The 24021-nt window shown below is 34.3% G+C and overlaps 3 protein-coding genes and 1 pseudogene across 4 annotated transcripts; 1 reads left to right on the forward strand and 3 right to left on the reverse strand.

The window, feature by feature from the left end:
• Positions 1-230: 230 nt before the first annotated feature.
• On the reverse strand, positions 231-4351 carry LOC18589021 (Tetratricopeptide repeat (TPR)-like superfamily protein). The gene is made up of 2 exons (XM_018127792.2): positions 1340-4351; positions 231-753 (listed from the first exon to the last, which is right to left on the reverse strand). The coding sequence occupies exon 1, from the start codon at positions 4175-4177 to the stop codon at positions 1427-1429; it is 2751 nt and encodes a 916-aa protein (XP_017983281.2). The 5' UTR covers positions 4178-4351; the 3' UTR covers positions 231-753; positions 1340-1426.
• Positions 4352-4517: 166 nt separating this feature from the next.
• Positions 4518-10211, forward strand: LOC18589022 (uncharacterized; annotated as a pseudogene). Its single transcript, XR_016028431.1, has 9 exons — positions 4518-4953; positions 5072-5172; positions 5268-5626; positions 6198-6853; positions 6952-7060; positions 7534-7589; positions 8523-8629; positions 8721-8808; positions 9815-10211. The product of XR_016028431.1 is annotated as an uncharacterized LOC18589022 (transcript).
• Positions 10212-10375: 164 nt separating this feature from the next.
• Positions 10376-16614, reverse strand: SCPL29 (serine carboxypeptidase-like 29). The gene is made up of 10 exons (XM_007013822.3): positions 16073-16614; positions 15517-15624; positions 14635-14730; positions 14448-14540; positions 13405-13490; positions 13062-13325; positions 12438-12571; positions 12017-12112; positions 10950-11055; positions 10376-10740 (listed from the first exon to the last, which is right to left on the reverse strand). The coding sequence occupies exons 1-10, from the start codon at positions 16356-16358 to the stop codon at positions 10579-10581; spliced, it is 1431 nt and encodes a 476-aa protein (XP_007013884.1). The 5' UTR covers positions 16359-16614; the 3' UTR covers positions 10376-10578.
• Positions 16615-18178: 1564 nt separating this feature from the next.
• LOC148760690 (uncharacterized) lies at positions 18179-19022 on the reverse strand. Its single transcript, XM_088809423.1, has 2 exons — positions 18894-19022; positions 18179-18790 (listed from the first exon to the last, which is right to left on the reverse strand). The coding sequence occupies exons 1-2, from the start codon at positions 19020-19022 to the stop codon at positions 18179-18181; spliced, it is 741 nt and encodes a 246-aa protein (XP_088665549.1).
• Between the last annotated feature and the right edge of the window lie 4999 nt (positions 19023-24021).

Genomic DNA, 24021 nt, shown 5'->3' on the forward strand with positions numbered 1-24021 from the left:
CATGTTCAGCCTTTAGTGCCAACTAGAAGTTCAATTGTTTTCCTGGTTTTGACAATATTTAGTCCTAGCCCTCTACTTATTGGATGGATATTTTGGTTGGTGATGAGAAATTGTGAGTGAATTCAGGAAAATAAGATAATTCAAATATTATATATTTTACTTAAATTTTGAGGGTATATATTTTATGAACCAAGCAAATACGCAAAACAATTGAAACTTAGGAAACGAGATTGATACGTGAAATCAGATATTATCTGAGAGACTTTTATTCAGCTGATACAAACAAATATTACATGTAATAAAGAGAAAAAGAGGTATGATGCGGTATGCTTTCCTGTATCTAATAGTACAAATATTTTGTAAACCAGAAGTATGGCTGCAAAAATGATCGAGAAACCAACATTCTGAACCAACAAATCCAACCATAATTGGATGATGATACCCCAGTTTGTTTCACGGAGTAGCATGCCTTGTCAATGAACACTAACTACTGTGCCCGAAGCTAATATTCTTGGTGAAGTAGAATTGAGGACAAACCCACCTGTATCTTCTTCTTGTTGGCTTGACTTTGCTTGCTCCCTCATTTGAGTTTATTTGATATTTTCACTTCCACAAACTGGCTTCAAATACACAGCTTTTCACTTCTTCGCACTCCATTCCATGGTAGTGGCATCTGCAAGAATCCTCCAAGCATCCAATGGCGTCTGCTTACCAGTTTCAGAATAGCTGGTTTCGCTTCAAGCTTCCACAGAGCTGAAAGAACAGCACAAAAATATTTCAGCTGAGCAAATGGAGAAGGCAGAAAAAGCAGAGATAGCAAGATCAACGTTATACACTCCAGATTTCAGCCAGAATTTTAACCAAAAAACGAAAATCGTTGAATGTGAGTCTTCAACATGGACGCTCAAATGAGGCTGAAAAATAACTCCTTGAATGTCAATTTTAGACAGGGATGTGCACCCAAGGCCAAAGAAGAAGCCAAAAGATAATCATGCTCTTAAAGAGAAATAAGAAGATCCAAAGTAAGTAATGGCTGTAACCGGTTTAAAAGCCGTTACACTTTGGGGAAAAGAAATGAGAAACCATGAAGTTGTGTAGAGAATAAGTATCAACTATTCATAAAATCCACCCTTCTGAATTTTCTGTCAAAAGCATTTAACTTCAAAAAATTTTAAGAAGTTGCTTGAGCAACAAAGACAAACTTGATTTCTTATATTCAAAGATATAGGAAATCATCAGAAGCCCATAGATGAAAGAAGTCACTGACAGAATCTTCATGTATGCATACGCAGAGGAAATAAATGCAGGGTAGAAAATTGATCGCCTTAGAGGCAAATACCTGGGAAATGTTTAAGTAGAATTCCAAGACGAGTTTGGATGTGAAATGACAGAAGCAAAAAGATTATGTAGGTCCACCTTCTGCAGTTCACATTCCCATCTGCTTCATCCACAATGACCACTTAACAGCCTCTAAGAACTTATCATTCTTTCGTAATGCAGTGATTAAATTGTTGTAAGTTATGTTATCAGGCTCTACCCCATTTTCTCGCATTTCCTTAATCAAACCCACAGCATCTTCAACCATTCCAGCAATTCCATATGCCTTTATCAATGTGTTATAACTGCAGAGATCAGGTCCTAGTCCACATTCTTTCAGTTCGGTCAACACAGCAGCAACTTCATCAATCCATCTCTGTTCTCCATAAATATTGATCATAATGTTGTATGTATAGCGGTCCAAAGCACAATTTGATTCCTTCATCCTCTGCAAGACACTTCTAAATTTCTCCATTTGGCCATCTTTTCCATACGTGTCCAACATACAATTGTAGGCTTCAAGGGAAACTGAAAAACCATTGAATTGCATTTCTCGAACAGTTGATGACATATTCTTTAAGTCCTTATTTTGACCATAGGCAGCTATAACAGTATTGTAAGAGATTACATCCACCAATCCTCGAGTTTTTGCCATCCAGAATAGTTTCTTGACCTTCTTGAAAAGTTTGGCTTTACCATAAACATCAAGCATGACATTGAAGGTGATAGTATGAGGGGCAAAACCATGCAGAAGCATCCGATCAAAAATCTTAGAAAGCTCATCAACTGGCAGGGCACGTGCACAACAGTTAATGACACAGTTATACATTTCTTGATCCCAAGTGACTCCGCTCTTCAAAATTTTATAGTAAAGTTCTGCTAATTTATCCTTCATGTTGCACTTTTGATAGATTCTGAGCATGTCACGGAACAGATAAATGTCTGGGACAATTTCTTTCTGCTTCTCCATGATTTGTAGAACACTGCAAGCATCTTTTAAAGATCCAGCTTTAACATACATTCTTCCAACTATGCTAAAGCCAATCATGTCCAAGGCAACTCCTGAGGATTTCAACTTCAAATAGAGTGTTTCTGCTTCAGTGAAGTGACCCATGACACTATAAATGTCAATCATTGTACACATTATATGCAAGTTTGGCTTGATTTCAGCATTAGGCATTTGAGAAAATATCTTAACAGCATTATCAAGATCACCCAGCTCCTTGCAAGAGCAAATTAATAAATGATACAGGTTATCCTCAAAAACTGGATCCTTCCATTTTTTGCTCCCCAATACTTTAATTGCATAATCCACTAATCCATTTTTCACATAAGCCATGACCAGAATGGAACAAGAAGTCTGATCCTTTAAGACATGTTCATAGAAAGACCCAATTAAGATGAGAGGTACTTTATCAATCCTCCCAACCCTCTCATATGCTTGCAAAACAGTACCAAGGATTGAAGAATGTTGACACCTCATCTTGAGCATATCATCAAGTGTTTTAGTGGCACCCTCTTCATCCCCGTGCTTTGCTTGCAAAGTTATTAGCGTGTACAAGTTGGAAGAGTTAGGCTTGAATCCCAGCTGTTTGAGCTCCTTGTAATACCATTTAACTTCCTTATAGTTGTCAGCTCGTCCCCAGCCCTCAATCATTGAACGGTAAGTTGTTTCATCAGGTTCTAATCCAACTTGCTGGATGCTCAGGAATACAAGTTGAGCAGCATCCATATTAGATGATTTCCCATACCCTGTGATCAGTGTATTATATGCAACAATATTTGGAGAAAAGCCTGCTTCTTGCATTGAGACCAATACCTGCTCAGCCTCCTCTAACTTGCCCCGTTGACTATAGGCATTAAGCATCACCAACCAATTTTCGAGATTCAATATCACTTTATCTTTTCTCATAAAGCCAATAATATCTTCTGCCTTGTCATACAAACTCAAGCGTGTATATATCGTGATCATCGCAGAGTATGCAGATTGACAAACAATGCCAGAATTCCTCATCTGTGAGAATGTAAACTCTGCCTCGCTAGCATTCCAACCCTTCTGGTAAAGTCCCATAAGCATGCCAAAAGTGGCAACATTTGGCCGAAACCCATGTTCCAGCATCATCCTAAACCACTTTGCCCCCAATTCCACAAGCCCCTTTTTAGAACACGCATATATAATCGTATTGAAAACCTGAAAATTAAGTTTACAACCTGAATCACCATTTGCTTGCCTTAACATCATTTCCGCTGCATCCCAATCTTCTCTCCTACCCAACACTCGAAGAACCAACCTATAGGCAGTCACATTTCCCTTTAATTTCCCATTGCTCCTCATCCACTCAAAAAATCTCAAAGCATTACTATCATTAGACCTCTCAAGTCTTTTCAATATAAAATTACAATGCGGCAAGTTCAAGTTAGGCTTAATAGCAGAGTAATCAACATCCAAGCCACTATTATTATGTACAAAAAGATCCTCTCTTTCTATTTCATTTCTATTCCTTCTGAAACGAAACTTGAAACCCACATTTTTTCTAATCCGTTTCTTGGGGTTTTGACCTTTTTGGCCCTCAACAAATTTTGGGTTTTCATTCACTAAATGAATTTTAGAAGAAAAATGGATATCTTTGTCGACTGGGCTTGGCTCAGGAATGTTGGGGAATTCAGTTTCAAAGCGTGAGACTTTGAAATGCTTAAGCCTAGTCAGAGAAGTGAGATTAGAAGCAGCTTTTGTAACATGTATACAACTAGTGAATGAAAAAATGGAGCAATGATCAGGTACATGAGATGGGTTTACATAGAAATTGAGTTTCTTTGAATCAACAGTGTCCAAAGAAATGGGCAATTTCAAAGAAGCCATAGCTGCTCTTGTTACTGTTATCAAATTTTGACTCAGAAGAAGAAAGTTTTATGCATCATTTTGTGAATGAAAGAATTAAGAAGATTCAGTACAAAGAGTAGTTGCACTTGTTTGAAAGAGAAGGAAAAAGTGAGAAAGCTTTTGTGCATACCTTGATGATGGGTCGTTGGGATAAAGGAAGTTGAAGCAGTGGAGGAAAATAACTGTCTCTGGATTTTCATGTTTAGTTTTTATGTTTCTCTCTCTACATTTCCTTTTCAGCTATTTTTAATATTCTTTAAATTCTAGTGTTAATCTAATTCAGATTTTTGCTCCCTTTCTCGTAATTTGCCTGCTGTTTTGTTTCTTTTTACATTTTACCTTACATACTTTTATACGTATAGACTACCGGTACGCAAAATTCTTTTTCTTTTGGAAGGGGCTAACTTTGGGAAAACGCCAAAATGTAAAGGTGGCAGGTGGAGGAGAGAGAGGGTTCGTAACGAAACGAACAGGGGCCAGCTTTCCCTCGCCCTCCCTCCAACGTCACTCGACTCGACTGTCGACACTGTCCTATGTAGTCCTGCTCTCTCTCTCTCTCTCTTTTCCTCTTCCCTCCGTTTCTCCAGAGACTCTGAAAGAAGAGAGTAATGAGCGAAGAAAACCCTAAGCAATTAAAGAAGCGAACAGCATTAGTAATGGCGTGGGACTCGAATGTTAAAGCTTCAGTTTCAGAAAAGCTTCTTCATTTGCTTGGAGACTTCAATTACAACCCTGATAGCTTGCGCGTCCTCACTGTAACGATAGTTTTACTCCCTTTCGTTTCTTTTGTTTTCTTTCATGATTCTTTGGGTTCGGGTAAATGAAAAAACACCAATCCTTCCTTATTTTTGTTTTGGTACCTTTGTTGTTCAGGAGTATGTTGTCGTGCTTGTTTCTAATGGCAAGTGCCAGTCTGAAGTAAAATCTGCGTTGGAGGCGTTTCTTGGTGATAGTGTCACTGAGTTTGTATCCTGGTAACCAACCCTATCATGTTTCTTCATCAACGGACTACTTTTTTGTTTTCATCTTCATTCTTTTTTTACAACTGCAAATGTTTTCTTTTGTATAGGCTATGGGACATTCTATCAGAAACTTCCAATGATTTAAATGCGAATATGAGCTCGTCAGATTTGGAGAACATCACTGGTGCAAGTTCCACTGAGGCTGATGCTTCTGGCAAGAACCAGTCACAAAAATGTGGGTCAGAAGCCCCTAAGAGTCATTGCCAGTTTTCGGTCTTTTCTAACACGTTGGCTGAGGAAACTAATAAGGATGCTTCAACGCATTCTTGTAAATTTAACAAAAACTTCAGAGAATTTGAGAATAATCAAGATGGGTCCTTAGCTGGCTGTTCATTTAAAACGAAGCCCTCTGCTGAAATCCTGGTTGCTGATGAACAACATATGCAATACGAGAAGGTTCATGAGAGTAAGCCTTTCCCGATCATTTGTAGTTATTTGGTACCTATTATTGGTGTCTAATAACTGAAACTCAAATGCTTTTGAAACACGTATCTGACTGAAAATATAATGGTTTGTCGTCTTAGCCTTCTCAAGGACCAAAGAGCAAACTGCTATCCAGGAATACTAACCCTTAAACTTCTGCTAATTGTAACGTCAAAGGATGTCTGCTTAGGCTTCACTACTGTCTCTTTGGCGTGTGTTGGCGTGTGTGTGTGGCTGTGTGTGCATGTGTATTTAAAATGCGGTGAGATTTAATCATTCATGCATGCAGTGCATTTATTTGGTGTCAAGAATGTGTTTTGCCCCTGTTATTGTTCTGCATTAATTTTTTGTACTAATACTTCTCTGATACCCATTAATGATCTGGAATGGCTCTCCCTAATTTTTACTCTTCTATCAGATAACTGAATATTTTACAGAATTTGTTGTAGAAAATTATACATGTGTGCACAATTAAATGTTGGAGTTCATCTGAATAAAAGTAACCTGAAAGCTGGCATGTGAATCAATTAAATGTTTATGGGAATTTTATGCAGGAAGCCCTCCTTCCAAGCATTGTCAGGAGACAAATGTTGGTAGAAGGAGGCTCTTTTCCAAGGCAGCTGGTGTCATATTTGTTCAGAAGGGAATTAATGGAACCACACGTGGTAATGTTTGGGATAGATTGGGAAAGCTGACTGAAAATGACACTTCTGTGAAGGTTAAGAAGGTTAAAGCAAATGAAGGTGATAATATCAAGAGGCAAATGTTAGAACAGAATTCGCCAAGGCTTGGTCAAAATACATTGATACCTACTGTTCATGACAGCAAAGTCAATGAAAATGTGTCAGGAAACTGTAATGTGAAAACTTATCGAAGCAATCATGATCGAAAGAGGCAATTAAATGATTTTATTCCTATTTCTGCTAGCACTTCAAATTCTCTGTATCATGAAGAAGAAAAATCTAGAAAATATAGAAGACAGGCTGAAAATTACACTTATATGCTCAAAGAGAGTGGTGCTTCATGTAAATCAGAAAAGTCAAAAAGTTACAATAAGTGCTGCACATCTGTTTTTGATGCATCAGTAAGCTCCAGACCAGAAAAAATATCTCAAGAGAAGTTGAGGATGGAGGCTCCGGAGTCTACTCAGACACTGATTTCACATAGTGCTTGTCCAGCCACCACTGGAGGAACTGGGCCTGTCCAAGCTGTAAGGAAATAAGTGCTTGCAAAACCGTCAGATGCTTTCTTGAAGTTCAAATAGAGTTTGTTTACTTAACATGCTTAAGCTTTTGATTTCTTACACAGCAATTGGTAGATATGAAGTTAAGATTACATCAACTTGAAACAGAAATTTCCAAGCTAAAATCAAATCCAGTGAACAAGGATGGAAATCATGCCTTATCCTCTAGCTTTGGTAAGATCATTTTATATGAGGTGCTTTCTTAATGAATGAGTCTAATGATCTTTGCATAAATAACTTCTTCAAATTGTCTATATTTCTTTGCTGCCCTGTCTTTTAATTTGAAATCAAGTCGTTTGAGGACTGTGGCTGGGCTATGTTGTTTTCTGATGTGTGGCAGTGGAAATAATTGACATCAAGATACTTCATAAATTTTTGAAAACATTTGTTTGTTTCTTGTTTTTGAGTTTGACAGCACAACTTCAAATTTGTCGTTTCATTGAATGCTGAATAATATATATTTATTTAAGAGGCTGTAATCAAAGAACATTTGGCTCTAGTGTACTGTGGAGATGTCTAGATTCCGTCTAGCAGATGTACAGGAAGGAATTTAATCAACTATGAAAAAGTTTTTGTGTTTTTTATGTGATTTTTGTATGCAGAAGATTTTTTTTTAGTCGGAATAATGTTTTCTTTGGCTACTTCAGGTTCAATTGATCTGCTCAAGGAAGGAGTTGAGTCAAGGACTGTATCTGTGACAAATGTGAGTTTGATGGATCATTTTTGAGTCATATCTCTTTGACCTTGGAATATTATTTTGTTTGGTTGCTGCTGCAAATTCTTTTTGTTTTTTCCTTCACTTGTGTGATATTTGTGCATAGCAAAGCACCATAGTGTATTGTTGCTTCTTTTGTCATGAATGTGGGCATTGTTCTCAAAGATTTCTTATTGTTCACAGATTTGATCATTTAAAAATTTCCCTGTTTTGCCGTGAAAAAGAAACAATTATAGAGGTATACCTTCCGTGTTCTTTGTGTTGTTTATCAATTTTTGGAATGATTTGGCTGGTAGATAATAGTTTTTGCAACTTTAATCATACATTTGTTTTGCATTGTTCTTTAATCATGAATGAAGAAATTGGAAAGGTTGGGCTATTGATTCTTCCATTATGATCATACCACCTTAGAGGGCTTCACACTGTCAAATTCTATATTAGAATGTCAATTACTTTCTTTATTTTATTGTTTTTGTTAAAAACTTTTCAGTGCTATCAATTCCTAGGAGTGATTAGCGCTGAGCTGCAGTATAACTTAAAACAACTCACCACTTGATCTAAGAGAGATTGTATATATTAGGTTATTTTATCATATCTTCATGTTAGTGCTATGATCTTTATCATCATCTGTTATCCTTGAAATGGGAGTATTAGAAGAAATCTATTGGTAAACTTGTGTCAAAAAAATGCATTCCTATCATTTTTATTTCTTTTATATCTGCCAGTTACTTCTGAAGATATAAGTAGTCAATCACGAAGGTTGTCCTGTTAACCAGAGTCCAATTGACACTGTAGATTCACCTGCAACAGCACTGACTTTTTGTCTCTCAAGTCCTACGTCTGAACTAATTGTAAACTTGGTACTGTCAAATTTGGGGATCATTTATGGCAATAACTCCTTGTAGTTAAAACACACTTTAGGTTCATGTTGCAGCAACTCAAGATGCTGTGAGATCTTACTTTGCCAGATGTGGAGCCATTATCAGAGTTATTAAGTTGACTGACACATTAACTGTCAAACAGAAATGGTATGACTCTCACCTCAGTTACTGTGTTGTACTTAATCTACCCTTTATTATGTTTTTTGCAGCATGATTAACAATGACTTTGGCTTATCAGGTCTGCATACATTACCTTTGCCAACAAGGAGTCAGTGGACAAGGCATTGGCATTGAATGGGACAAATTTCTTTTCCAGGATCATATGGGTTAGTAAGAAATTTTAGCTGTACTTCTTTGATGCTTGGGATTGGGGAGATTAATGTAGTACTCATAGCCATTCTAAATTTGACTAGTTTTGGTACCTTTTTGCAGCACTAGAAACATGAAAAGCTTGTTATTGTATTATGAATAACAATGCACTGAATTTGGAACAAGATTAGGACTTGTTCTTGTCCTCCATAGACATATACTGCCATGCATTGGTTTGTGTTATTGTGAGGTATAATTCTCACATGACAACTCTGCCTGAAGATGATTGGGGGATCTCACATATAAGAAAAGAGAAATCATTGAAGAAAAATGGATCTAGTTTGGAAAATGTCCACATAGATGAGATTACCCTTGTGTTGTGTGTGTCTCTGTGTGTCTGCACTTTATTTTTTTTTATCAGTTTATAGTTTTGGGTGAGGAGGGAATGGAATCCAGCTTAGAGAGTTAGAGGATATATCGCACTTACCATTTAGCAAATACTTAGGTATCTCTATCTATGTGGTTGGGAGTGAGGGAGGGCTCACAGATATATCTACCAGATCATAGTTCACGAGTTATTTCCCTTTTTTTCTTTTTTCATATATATTCGATTGTCGTAAGAACCATTCTCGTTGCCTGGAGTAGTCCAGAATTGCTTTGCGTAAATAGTAAAAAAAAAAAAATAATGCAAGTAGTATTAAGTTGTCAAGTCTTCCATGTCCTTAGATAAGATAGTAGTAGTTAATCCCAAAACCCATGCAATAATTGTTGTGTAAAACTTTTATCTGTGAGCTACAGAAGAGTCTACTAAGGAAATTGATGAACTCAGAGCTATTTTTCTGTAACAAATAAACATGCTATGAATTTTACATTTCCTTGAACAAATAGTTTCATTATGCATATTTCATTAAACTCATGCACCAGGTGTCCAGTCAATGTTTACATATTGCACAGAAACTTAGGTGTCAAAGATGCAGTCTCGTTAGTCTCTAGTATTACTACTGTTGCTGCTCTTTCATTTAGGTAAGAAAAGCAGGAAAGCAGCAAGCCAACCTGCTCGCAACATGCCAGTGACAGGGAAGCTATCTTCCAACAAAAGCACTATCACAACCCTCATCTACCTTGGCAAAGGAACTATGTAGATGATGCTCACTGACAGCATAGAGACATTATGTTGATGCAGAATTTTCAACTTAGCGAGCTGTATGATTTCCGCCAATTAAAAGACAAGATGTTTTGGGGGATTGAGACAAGGATCCAATGGCATCTCTAACCTTGTGTAAGCTTGAACCTGTTGAAAAAAGTTTGTACATGGATCTGCATGCGCACCTCTCTCTCTCTCTCTCTTTTACAACATTTATAAGTCTGTTCACTTAATGAAAAGCCACAAAGAAAGCAAGAGAAAAAGTTTCCAGGTTTTGAGCGTTTTTCTGGTCAAAAAGTTATCAGCATTTCACTGTCTTCCTCATCGATTCCAATTGCGACCATAACCTACTTATTATATGTAATGTCTAGGATATTCAAGTAAATCACACCGGACGAGATTAGAAGTATAATACAACCATGCCTGACATATATGAGATGTTAAATTCAAATGGGACAAGACTGAATTAAACCATTTCTAATAATTTCAACATGGTTCACATCTCAATCGAAACATTGTGCTGAATGTTGATTGGATATTTTTGGGAAAGGAAGAATGGTTTGTGGCCACCCACATAAACATTGCAGTCACATAGAGAAATGTTCTCTTCCTTATTTCGAGAAACCTGTCACCCAACCCAAATTCAGGAGTCACTGACTTGTTCCAAGCCCGGCATCGAGGTTCCTGATAAGAATGCTTTGACGAGTGTGAGAGCTAGTTTGGGTCTATGCAAAGGGACTTCATGCCCAGCTCCCCTCACTGAAACAAAGTTAAGTCCAGCATACTCCTGAGTCCATCCTCCCACCTGTTTGGCAGATTATTACTCACCATGATTACTGTCAAAAGCTGGATAACAGTGCCCAAGACACTGCTATACATATATAGCTACCAATAATGCTAGTTACTATGACAAAGAATCAAATCCGAAATTTTTTTAAGGAATGACTAGTTAAAATTACCTATAGAAATGAAAGATTATGGAATATATAAGATACAGTTCCTAAAGCGATTTACCTGTCCATCATCATACCAGGCACGCCAAGGCTTCACAGTTGGAAGCTTGAGAGCATCTATACTGTAGCGGGTGGATGTAACAGGGATTACAGCATCTGCGTCACCACTGTGGAATTGGTGGGATGTGGGGAATAAAGAAAATGAAAAAGATCAGAAAACATTGTCTGAAGTCACTTCTACAAAAAAAAAGGTAAAACTGCATTGAGAATCTAAATTATATAAAAAGACATGAGTTGTGCATGTCTAAATTCCAAAAAATGTTCAGTGAGTGTTTGATACGTCAAACTGTAATGTAATAGAACCTAAACATAAATCTAGCATTCGAAACAAAACAGATAAATTATCTTCACAAATAATGGTTTGCATTCTAACGATAATAATCTTTTACCATTTCAGTCTTTTAGACAGAAAGGTATGCAAGTTCCAAACATTATAAATGATAAATTATGAACACAAAAACGCTAAATTAATCCACACAGCATATATTGCCAAGTATACCAGCATGAACACTTCTATCAGTCTTTCACCAGTGATAATATTTAGATATATCCTATTATTACACTATCAAATCTTAATCACTCCTTTTATAATTTGTCTCATGCATCCCAAATTGACATTATTACTGTATTCTGGAAAAGTTTGTCCATCAAGCTTATTCATAGTATATTTATTTTTCAAACTATCTTCCTATAACTTCTAGCTGTGAGATTTACATAACAATTTTACAGGATCAATGGAAACGTTCTATTCACTCAAAGTGTATCATCATGCATGAGTCACCAACTTATACAACTTACACTCCTTTCACTCCATGCAAAAGTAAAAATCAAAGGTTACAGTGCAGTGAACAGTATATACAAATGAAAAGGTGAAAAGAGGATAATATGTTGAAGGATAATGCTAGGATGAGATTTAACAAGATAGAGATTACTAATATCATATACAGAATAGTTTTTGTATTGATCCATTTCTTCAAACACTAAAGCATTTACGATTGACCTCTTGCAACCTATGTTAGACACATGCTAGCTATATAGTAAAGCAACATCACAGATTTAGAGATAAACCTGAATATCCATATGCGAAGTCCTACATGTATAAGCTCACGGTAAACATCCAGCATAGTTCTTGGAGAATCCTTCCAGTTGGTACTTACAATATCACTGCAAAAAAGAAAGAAAAGCAAAACCTTTTAATTAAGACATATGTCTCCATGTGACTTCTAGAAAGTAAATGGGTAAACAGAAATGGTATCAAATAAAAGATGGTTTGAATTTACACATGGCGTGTAAAATAATTTAATGCTCAAACTTTGCTCTAAAAGAAGCAAACTAATAACGGTTTTCCTTATCAGCATACTGGATATGTCCTCTGAACACATTAAAATAAGGTTCATATGGACACAGTTAGAGCTATAACATTTTGTTGGGTGGTCTAGTTACTTTCGGTGAATGAAGGAATTCGTATCTATGAAAATACACCACATACCTGCACGTCTCCCACTTAGATGGTGCAACTTCTGGTAAAACATGGAGTGCCTTTTGAACCTCAGGTAGATTGAAGTATACTTCTGAGTGCTTCTCAGTGCAAGGATCATACTTATCACTGACCTGACCAACCCTCTGTTGCATAATACCGAATTTCCATAATGATTACACATAAAATATCAAATTCTCTAGAATTCAGTGTCAATTATTTAAAATAAAGTCTAAAATTTTCATTTCTGGTTAATTCCGGGGACTGTTATGGCCAATGAATTCTGCAGTTGATGAACTTTACGATAGCTTAAGTGAGCCTCAGTTCTTAAGAGTATAAATACAGATGAAAATTATCAGGTTCCTGCAGCAACTGTTACCACAAATATGAATATAATGATTTTGAAGATGATATGTGATCACCATCATTGAAATTCCTAAGAATAAGGACAGAAGAGTTAGATACATATAGACAGCATAAAAACCACCGAAAAAAATTAATGCTAAGAATTTTAAATTATAGACAATGCATATGTTCAACTGAATGCTGTCAAAACTTAAGCCTGAAGTTGAATTAATTAGAAAATCTTTTGACCGATATTAAAGATGGGAGAAAAGATGCAGAAGAATTACTCACAAGCCTTCTTTTCAGAAGCCACTTTGACTGGCTAACATTAGCAGAGCAGGGAGGAGTGAAGATGCTATATGGGTCAATATTTCCAAGTTCTTCACTTGCAACCTCCATAATCTTATCACAAGAACTTGAGGAGTGGACAAATGACTCAAAATCACATAGTACATTCAATAGCTTGTATGTTTCATCAGAAATCAAACCTGCTGACCACATAAATTGGAAGACCCCCAAATGATCGAAGTAATCATCAGTTAAAGCATTTCCAACCTGCATTACATATAGCCTCTATATGTCAGTTTTCTCAAATGATGCAAAGCTGATTCTGTTTCAAGAATAGAGTCTCTACCATATAACCCTTTAGATTAATTGCTTTTGCCTTGGTTGCCCAGTTGTATCTTAAAATAGCTTGACTTAGCTGTGGAACATAATGCCCTGCAATACAGTCTTTAATGTAAAAAACTACAACAACAAAAAAATCATAATGAATTTATTGTTAAACAGCAATTAAATATACAAAATATAAATATTGCAAAGTTCCAAAGTCATCAAGGGTATTGATGAATGTTACTTTTCTTATTTTCACAAATTTCTTTTGACTCCAAGCATACATCAGGCAGCACCAAAGTCATTTAACATACGTCCCAAAATGAAATGAAACATTCTTTAGCAACCTGTTATTTCGTACATTTACAGTGGCCACCTAGCTAAGTGGAGGTCAGAACTTGTTTGCATTTCTTTGAGCCATGAATATGAATATAACTCTTATACCCCTTTGCAAGCAGCTTATTTTAATAGAAAGAAAACTGCAAAACCAAAACATTTATGATTTCAGCCCGTAGCTGTTTTCAATGGTTCAGCTACGTGAATCTGTTTTCTCCAATCCACTCAGTTATACTTTTTGAAGATAAAAGGCAGCAAAATAGTTTTCTATGATTTCAACACAAGTAGTTTTTAGTCTACCTTTACCTCTTTTTATTCTTCCTACAGTGACCAAATCACTCTTGAGCACACAAGAGCATCCCGAGTTGGCAGCAATCCTGCAATTGAAGACAGTTTTCTTCTTTTTGCCCCTTCCACCCATCTTGCACTCCTTTACAGGTGTGATCTACTTGTAATTTCCAGCATGTCCAATATATTTTAGATATTCAGAATTATCTTTCTTGCCTAGAAACCTGGCTTTTATTACCAATTTGTGTTTATCAATATTTTAACTTCAGAAATGTCCCAATCAGTAGCTTAACAAAACAGAAACAGATGTTTGTTATTAATCTTAACTTAATGGCAAATGGTCCTTGAAAGAAGCATGTTATTTCGCTAGAATAACAGAGCTAGTAAACCACATTATGCGTTTCTGTAATCCAAAGGAAAATGACAAAAATTACTATTTACCTCCGTAGCTCTCTCCAGCAATGTAGAAATCCCTTTCTTTATACTGAGGAAAGCGCTCAAGCCACTTTAGCAAAAATGCCAGTGAGTCCTTAGCTGTACATCAAAGGGTGAGAAGGTACACAATTGCATAAGCTAGCCAAAATAAAAATTCAACTCTAGGTATGAAGTAGAAATGTTTCAGCCTTACCGGTTCTTTTATCACCATTGTTAAGCAAATCAAACGAAGTATTTGAATATGAAAAACCAACTCCAATGGGAGACTCAAGAAATAGAAGGTTGGCAACTGCAAAGCAGTAAAAGAATCTTGTAATGATGTAACTAATAAGGTTATTTCTAACATTCACATCCCCAAGTTGAAAAAAAATACTCTTGACATAGATTCAAACAGCACAGCTCTTTTAGATACAATGGGGTAAAAATCTTCTGAAAAATCATTCAAGCATAACATGCAGCTGACAATGTAATAAAAGGAAATTGTCAAGATTCCATAGAGCTCAAAAGAAAATGAAAATCATATGCTCACCAATACACATTTGTTGGTCACTTGGGTTTATGTTTTGGGTGTCTACACATGCGTGCACGTGTTGTTTTATGAGAGGGGGAGGAGGAGGAGGAAGATGCAGGTGCAAGAGTGCAGCAACAGCTTTAGATTTGAGTGCTAAATAAGATTGTGTAATAATTTGGATAGTAAAAGCCCACAATAGCCTAAGGAAAGTGATTGAAGTTAACCAGATGAAATGATATAACTTTTTTTTTTAAAAAAAAAAAAAAAACAGATGAAATGATACACCCAAAAAGTAATGGTTGCACCTAAGAATAAATATCTCTACGTCATAATGAAATTGAACTAATTGGCACTGCCCACCTATCGCGCACCATAAACAAATCATTCTCTTCTAGGTAATAAATAAAGTATACCATCATTCTAGAGGCTCAAGTACATGAAGTAAAACAATTCCATTTCCAATTTTTTACACCAACTATAAGAAGCACTAAAGAGAAAGTTTTGTCTTGCAAAACTGCTTTAATTTGCTCGACTCTCCGGTGAAATTTTAAAAGAATTGATTACCTTTATTCCAAGAGTAAGGGTTCAAGTAAAGGGTCTTTCCATCTGGCCTAATGTGAAATGGGCCTATTTCCTCTGCTTCACCATAAGCAACGGATGAACACCCAGGCCCTGAAAACATAAAACTGGAAATGAGTACTGCCTTTTTCCCCTGATGAGAAGTATTGGTATTGATTAGAAGCCAAACATAAAACTATTTCTAAAACCAAAACAAGATAATAAGAACTACAGGAGCCAACACACAAACTAGAAAAGAAATAAATCAAAAACACAATATTCCTATAAAAAGTTTTCTGCATGTTTAGACTCAAACAAAGAGAAACAAAGCTAATCAAATGAGAAAGGAAAAAGAATATACCCAGAAAAGGATCACAGTGAAATCATAAAACAAAAGATTGGATATTCAATAACATAGTCAATAATCAGTAAAAAGAACTAATGACCATATAATCATAATGTAAATAGCGAAACAGTATATACCCACATAATTAAATTAATCAAATAGTGCTAAAAAAAAGTCAAAACAAGACAAGAATCTTAAAACGTTTTAAACTCTGACCTCCATTGAGCCAAAGAAGAAGAGGCTTGGAATCAGGATCCTCAGCAGCTTCAAAGAACCAGTAAAAGAGAGCTCTCCCTGAGCCTTCATTGACAGTAACATAACCAGCATAGTGTGCAAAGCTCACATTGAAATTCTGCCCAGGAAGCTTAGGAACCTTATCAAGTTTTTGTTGGGCAACTGAGTCTTCCAAAGAAGTTGCAATTACACAACTACTCAGAGAGAGATAGAGGCTTGTTAAGATCAACCAGGTCTTAAGACCAAAAACCCATCCTGGATTTGCCATGTACTTGTTTTGTTGTGTTTAGTCAAGTTTAAGATTGTTGTATGAGTTTTTGTTGGGTTTTTATAGAGAGAAAGAGTCGGAACAGGGAAGCAAGCTGGGGTCAATGAAAATGTCCCATTTGCTTGCTTTGTCGGCTTCTGCCATGAAATTTATGTGAAGGAATGGCTGCTGCAGAAAAATATTACAACTTGAACTGAAAACTGGTTTTCTTTTCTATCTTACCATTTTGGGATGCGAAAAGGTCAGCATCTTGCTTGGAATTTGAATGTTTTTTATCCGAGATATGTTTAATTTTTTTGGAAGGGAAATTTAATTTAGTTGATGAAGAAGAATAGAAGATGGTCGGTATAATATTTTTTAAAAAAATTAGAAATTTTATCTTTTTAATATATTTAATTAATTTTTTATTTTAAATTAAATGAATTTATAAAATATAATAATAATAAAAAAATAATTTTAAAAGTACAATTTGATGTAATTTAATCTACATTTCCTTTCCATGTTTATTTCCATTTATATTTCCTTTCTGCCCATTCTTCATCTTTTTCTTCTCCTTCTGCTAAATATAATATCCACATGAGAAATAATTTATTCGAGTAGATATTGTTCAAGGTTTAGTAGATTTCAGTATCTACTAAAAGATATCATTATATAAATTACAAAACTTCGAAAGAGATGGTGTAACTTGCTTAGCACCATAAGAGACTAACTGACAACCTATCACTGACCGGGCAACGAAGAGCCACAAAAATGAAGGCTAAGGTAATAAGAGCAACACTATTTGAGATGTGACCTTATCTTTGCTTGTGTATAATAGTCCCAAGTCCCAACCCAATGACAAAAAGGTGAAAGGCAAGTGCACCCAATGAACATAAACGAGGAAGCTATCTTTTCAACTATGGGCAAAAAGTAAGGGAAGCCAACTTTTTAGCCATTCAAAAAGGGGAGAAAGGGGTAAATTTTGCTTTGTCATGGTCTAACTGTTTTCATCTATTGGGGTTTGGGGTTTGACGAATAATTTATATTTATGTAACGTTTGGTGATTTATAATATAATATGATTATAAATAATGTAATTACAAGTAATATGATTGTAGAAAAGATAACATTACAGTGTTTGGTATATAAGTAATGTAATTATTAAAATACAGAGAAGATAATATTACAGCGTTTGTTTTGTAAGTACTTTACAGGATATGTAATGTTAATTTTCAAAACTACTCTTATATATTAAAATATAAGCTTAACATGTATTTTTTTATTGTTAATTTTTATATAATGTCATTTTTAAATATGGTTTTAATTAAATATATTTTTTTCATTTCTTATTACAAGTATATATTTTTATTTTTATTTTTAATATAATTTCTTATATTGTATATTTTATTTTAAATTTTTTCTTTAGAAGATAATATTTTATTTTTATTTCTTAATACGTTTTATATGTATACATTAATGTGATAGCTTCCTCTCTTGTAACCAATAGCAAATTAGCAATAAAATACCCATAATTCTCAATCTCCAATTAATTTCTTTTGAAAATATCATAAATTCAAAATAACTTACTATCAAGCTAAAATAAAATATCAAGCATAACATCACCAAAACCAAATAATTGAAAATCATAAATGAAGTTCCTTGATTGATGCTCTAAACCAAAAGTCATAAAGTTCTAATAAACCAAAGTTGAAGTCACCTAAAGGATAGATACACCATTGTTAAAATACAAAAGAGTTCAAAGTTAATAACACTGTTAAAGTTCACCCTAAATTGATAACTAGTTCTTTACAATAACAATACCCATCATTTAGATAGAGCCCACTAAGCAAAACCTTCACATATATGCAACTCCTCTGACAATGAAAATAGATAATTTATCTTCCACATATCATTAGAGATGATATGTCTAGCCTTAACAATTTCTTCGGGAGTCAAACCTTCAACTCCTTGAACTGTCTCAACTACACGCTTTTTCAACCTCACATCTTCAGCCATGAATTGAAAACAACTTGCTAATTTATCAATTCCTTCCCTTGCACCTTGACAAATTTCTCCAATTTTATCCACACTAGATTGGAATGCATGAACAATGTTGTCACCATTACTTTTTGTCTTAGTTTTTTTGCGACTCACCTCTCTGTCACCTTGCTTTATAGTCTTTCTTCTAGCAGCAGTAGATCCCTCACTATTGGTAGCTTGAGCAGGAGAAACATCATCATCACCATTGTCATCTTCATCAACATTCAATGCACTTAAAGCTTCTGAAGCTACCCTTGTTGCTACAAATGCAACTTCCTCAGTTTCTATGTTCTCCACTGCATCAGCTGGTGACTCTACTCCTTCCCCAATTGCTCTATCCTTCCCAAATATAATGGCTAATTGATCAAAGTGAGGGAAAGGCTTGTTTCTAAGTCCTGCAGCAGCTGGGTGACTCTATATATAAAACCAAATACAAGGCATCAAAAAACCATGCAAAACCAAATATATGCCTAACTTTAGAATATAACAATGCTGTAAAATAAATTAGAATCATTACCTTGACCCAAGCAATCCAAACATCATCATCACAAGTAACACATTTCTTGACATCATCCCAACCGAATCCAGAAGTGGAATGCGATATCATCTCAGCAATTTCCCTATATTGTGTCTTCAACAACCTCATTCTAGAGTTAATATGGGGGATAGCCCTTATGTTGCAATTTGGGATCCTTTCTTTCATCCATTGCTCAAGTTGTTGCAAGTAACCAGGCTTGAATGTTCCATTATCTCTACCCCAACTTCCTTCATTGACAAGATCAATGCAGCAGTCAATTAAGACTCCATCTTAAGTAGGTGTTCACTGATGGGTGGATCTTTTGCTTGTCCTTCCTAATCCTTGAGATGATGCAACTTCCATCTACAGGTATAAAACATAATATAGAAACGGCATAATAACAAATATATAGTATACAATAGTTAATTAAAAATTAAAGAAGAAACATAACTTATCTAATTAAGAACAAATACAAATATGTCTCAATCAACACAATTTTGAGTTATTACAAATAAAACATACAACATTTGTTGAACCAAATAAAAAATTAAGTTTCATTTCTCGAAGCTATCCAATCATTCCACATTTCTTGTGCCAAGTTATTTCTCCAAGTAGTCCATGCATTTGATGTCTCAATGTATTGGATCGTATCTGCATTTTTCATCGCTTCTGATTCCACATACTCTTCATCCATTTCATCCTCAAGTGGATCATGTGTCATTTCTCTCCTAATGTGATTGTGTAACAATGCACAAGCAGAGATAATTCTACATTTTGTTTTCACTAGGTACCCAAACTTCTCTCTAAGTATTGCCCATCTCATCTTAAGGAATCCAAAACATCTCTCAATAACATTCCTAACACTAGAGTGTTTGTAATTAAACAGTTCTTTTTTTGAACGAGGAGTGCGATTTTGTCTCCATTCATTCAAATGATAACGCTAACCTCTATATGGAGTTAAAAACCCTTCTCCATTTGTAAACCCAGCATCACATAAGTAGAAAAAACCTATGATAAAAAATTTATTTTTAGTCCATCACTCTAAAATAGTTAATAATTGAATGTATATTTTCCTCATACCTTTTGGGACTTTCAATCCATTTCTTCTAGATATTGCATGTCGAAGAACCCTAAAGTCTGAAGCAAAACCCTCCCATCCAGGTAAAATATATATGAATTGCATATCCTGTGAACATACCCCTAACACATTTGTAGCAATTTCATTCTTCCTTGTTCTATATCTAGGCTTATCAATTTTCAGGACATTGACTTTAATGTAAGGTCCATCTAAAGCACCTAAACAATTCTATTGTTTTCAATAGAATAATGACAAAATTATCCTTTAGTTGCATTTTTAATAGATTTTTTTATACTCAAGCTATAAATGTTTAAGAAATTTTAATTTACCTTAAACCATTTCCATCTGAAGTCAGTTGAATTCTCAGGTACAAGCTCTAGCTTCTTTAGCAATATTGATTACAATCTTAAAACAGAATTCAAAACTAAACCAAAATGTCTAGTCACTATCTCACCACTTCTAACAAATTCTCTCTTTATGATCCTATTTTTTGCATGATGAGAAATAATGTACAAAAAGATAGCTACCATTTCCTCAACATTCATGTTTTTTGTTGGTGTAAACCTACCAATGCATTGAAGCATATTACATAGTTTATAAAATGCAGCTCTATCCATTCTAATATTTTCAATGCATGTTAAATCAAAATCAAACACCATTCTCCTAAAATTTAATTGTCTAATAATATGTCTCCTATAAGTATTAGTTTTGGATTTTTTACGCTTTCTAGTATATATTAAAATATGATAACATCCTTGAACCAAAGTATTAGCTAAACGTATCATGTTGAACAACTCAATGGCTAATACAATAGCAGACACGATCGTTGCAGTTTGCTCTTGAGAAAACCCTTCCATTGTGTGAACTAACAATATAAAAAAATAATTAAAATAATGAAATATAAACATTATATAAAAACAACATATACTAAGCACAAAGTTAACTTTTCATGTCCACCTTACAAATATTCAATTTATATAAAAACATTATATAAATACATTTTCATTATTTTTAAGTTAACTTTTTGCACTCTTTTCTTGCACCCTAAAATCTAAAAAAAAATTGCAATGGTTTTCTACTATCAAGACCAATTTTACCTTAAACAAAATAAAAAAAAATGGGAGGTCAAATCTTAAAAAAAGGCAAAAAAAGAGTAAAAATTCAAAACATGGTTAAAATGAGGTTTTTTGGGGTCAAAACAGCAGCAGACCGCCTTCGGCTGTTTGTCAACGCGTAGATCTCGAAAAGTTACATGGATTCAAAAAAACACCCCCATCGGACAACCGAGCGTAAAGTTATGACCTTTTGAAGTTGAGTAGAGGAAGAGATTCCTATATAAACCAACCGGGCATTTTTAAAGATAAGATGTTTTCACTATGTACAAAAACATGTGACACGTCATGTACAGAAATATGTGACACGCCATGTACAAAAATATGTAACACGCCATGTAAAGGAACATGTGACATGTCATGTACAGAAACATGTAACATGTCATGTATAAAAATATGTGACACGTCATGTACAAAAACATGTGACTCGCCATGTACAAAAACATGTGACTCGCCATGTACAAAAACATGTGACTCGCCATGTACAAAAACATGTGACACGCCATATACAGAAATATGTGACATGCCATGTAAAGGAATATGTGACACGCCATATATAGAAACATATAACACGCTATATATAAAAACATGTGACAAGTCATGGTTAGCTTGTTACACGTCATGTTGAAAAAAAATACCGTTGTTACACGTCATGTATAAAAACATGTTACATGTCATAGTTCAAAAAGGTTGTTACACGCAATGTTGAAAAAAAAAATATTGTTATTACACGTCATGTTGAAAAAATATTATTGTTACACGACATATTCAAAAACATTTTGTTACATGTTAATACTAGGTATGAGTTCTGCTCAAAGCTAGGATCTATGGATTTGGCAATGTTAGGTACGAGTTCTGCTGCTTTCAGCATTTCTAATTGGATAGAAGTTCTAATTGGATTAAACTTCAAAACTATTTGATTACCCATATTTTGTTGAGGGAACAAAAACCAAAAATTGCAACACCAAAAATTGCAACCAAACACGCAGCATTTTATTTCATCACAATTACCTATGCCTTTTGTTGAAAATTAGCCCAGAAATCCAACCTCTCTTACCGATCAAGGGCCAAATTGTTTCAGCGATAAACCCTAAAATATAAATAAGAAAAAAACCTAAATTAACACAAAAAAAGTCAGATTAAAGAATACAAGAAGAAGATAAAAAAAAAAAGAGAAAAAAAAAGGAAGAATGGGAGATTTTAACCCACAATTTCAGATGATGAAGAAGCAGAACTAGAAGAAGGATGAGCAACTTTAGCAAAATGGAGAAGAAGCAGCAGAAATCCCAAAAACGATGATTTTGCTTCAGATTTTTTAGTTATTTTTTTAAAAGATGATGGGTAAAAATGTCCTTAAAGACATTGCAGAGTGCAATGTAATGTGATTGCATTGGTTTTGGACTGCAATCACATTATATCCATTGGCTGCAATGTGATTGCATTGCAATCTTACATTGCAGTGGTCTGTTACAAAACAAACACTGCAATGTAATTTAATTGGACACAAGACAAAAAATATGACTTTACATCCCTTATACCAAACACAACCTTAAGTTTTAGCAGTCCCCTTTTCACCTACTTACAATATACATATCTATATCTATCTCTATATGCATAATATGTAAGATTTGTGTGTTGAGACATGATAAAATTAGACAAGTAATGATAGTAGTTTCCAAGTTACTGCAATTTAGAAATTGAGATGTGATTTGTACTATTCTAAATGCTCTTTTTTGTTTTCTTCAACTAGGAGGATAAGGAAGAGTGAGTTGGCGGAGGCCATTTTATTATTGCTTGGCTAGTAGTGTAGATAAGGTTATATTATGTTGGTGTATTTTTAAAATAAAAAAATTATGTCACATAATGAAAAGTTATTTTAATTTAAAAGTTATGTCACATAAATAGTGTGACTATTAGATTATAAGTAAATTTTTCATGTGAATAGTTATTTCTCCTGATAATATAACATATTGAAAAAACACCTCTAAATCCAAAAGTAATGAGATAATTGAAAAAATACCATAGCTAAAAAGTTTAGATATAAAAAATTATCTTTTCATATTATAGCTCAAAAATTATATTTTATGGAATGAATGGACAACCATTCATAAGGATGATTATTGAAATAATACATCTATCTAAGGATTGTATCTTATAAAATGCAAATGTATTTTTAAGACAAAGAAGTGTCTTAATGAAAAAGTTGTGTCTCTAAAAACAGACACTTGTAAGCTTATATAAATGACTTGCTACTAACCATTTTTATACACAAAAAACAAATAAAATATTAGTAGAAAAATCAAAATAAATACAAATCTTATGTTCTAAAATTAAACATAAATGCTCAAATTCCCATCATCTATCAAAGGAATCAAAATTCTTTATAATCCACTCACCGTAAAAAAGTAAGCTCCTCTAAAGCGAAACAACATTGCAAACTACCTAGTGTATCTAGCAGTCTACTTTTGTAGAGTGCAAAGACGAAGTTAAACGTTAACTTCATTGTATCTTATTCGTATAATTTTTTCTTTTTACATACCAAGTGATAAGAGCGAAATAAATTTTAAAAATAATATCTATTGAAAGGCTTGTAGAGTCAAATTTACCGATTATTTGAATTCTATCTAAACCCTATTTACACCAACCTATTATGTTCTACAATTTATCTTTGCAGGGTGAATTTGTGTTCAACTTGAACTGAAAACTGCTTTTCTTTTCTATCTTACCATTTTGGGATGCGAAAAGGTCAGCATCTTGTTTGGAATTTGAATGTTTTTTATTCGAGAGATGTTTAATTTTTTTGAAAGGGAAATTTAATTTAGTTGATGAAGAAGAATAGAAGATGGTCGGTATAATATTTTTTAAAAAAATTAAAAATTTTATCTTTTTAATATATTCAATTTATTTTTTATTTTTTATTTTTTATTTTAAATCAAAT

The sequence above is a fragment of the Theobroma cacao genome, chromosome 9 (genome assembly GCF_053813885.1).
Source record: "Theobroma cacao isolate CCN51 chromosome 9, ASM5381388v1, whole genome shotgun sequence".
Taxonomy (NCBI): domain Eukaryota; kingdom Viridiplantae; phylum Streptophyta; class Magnoliopsida; order Malvales; family Malvaceae; genus Theobroma; species Theobroma cacao.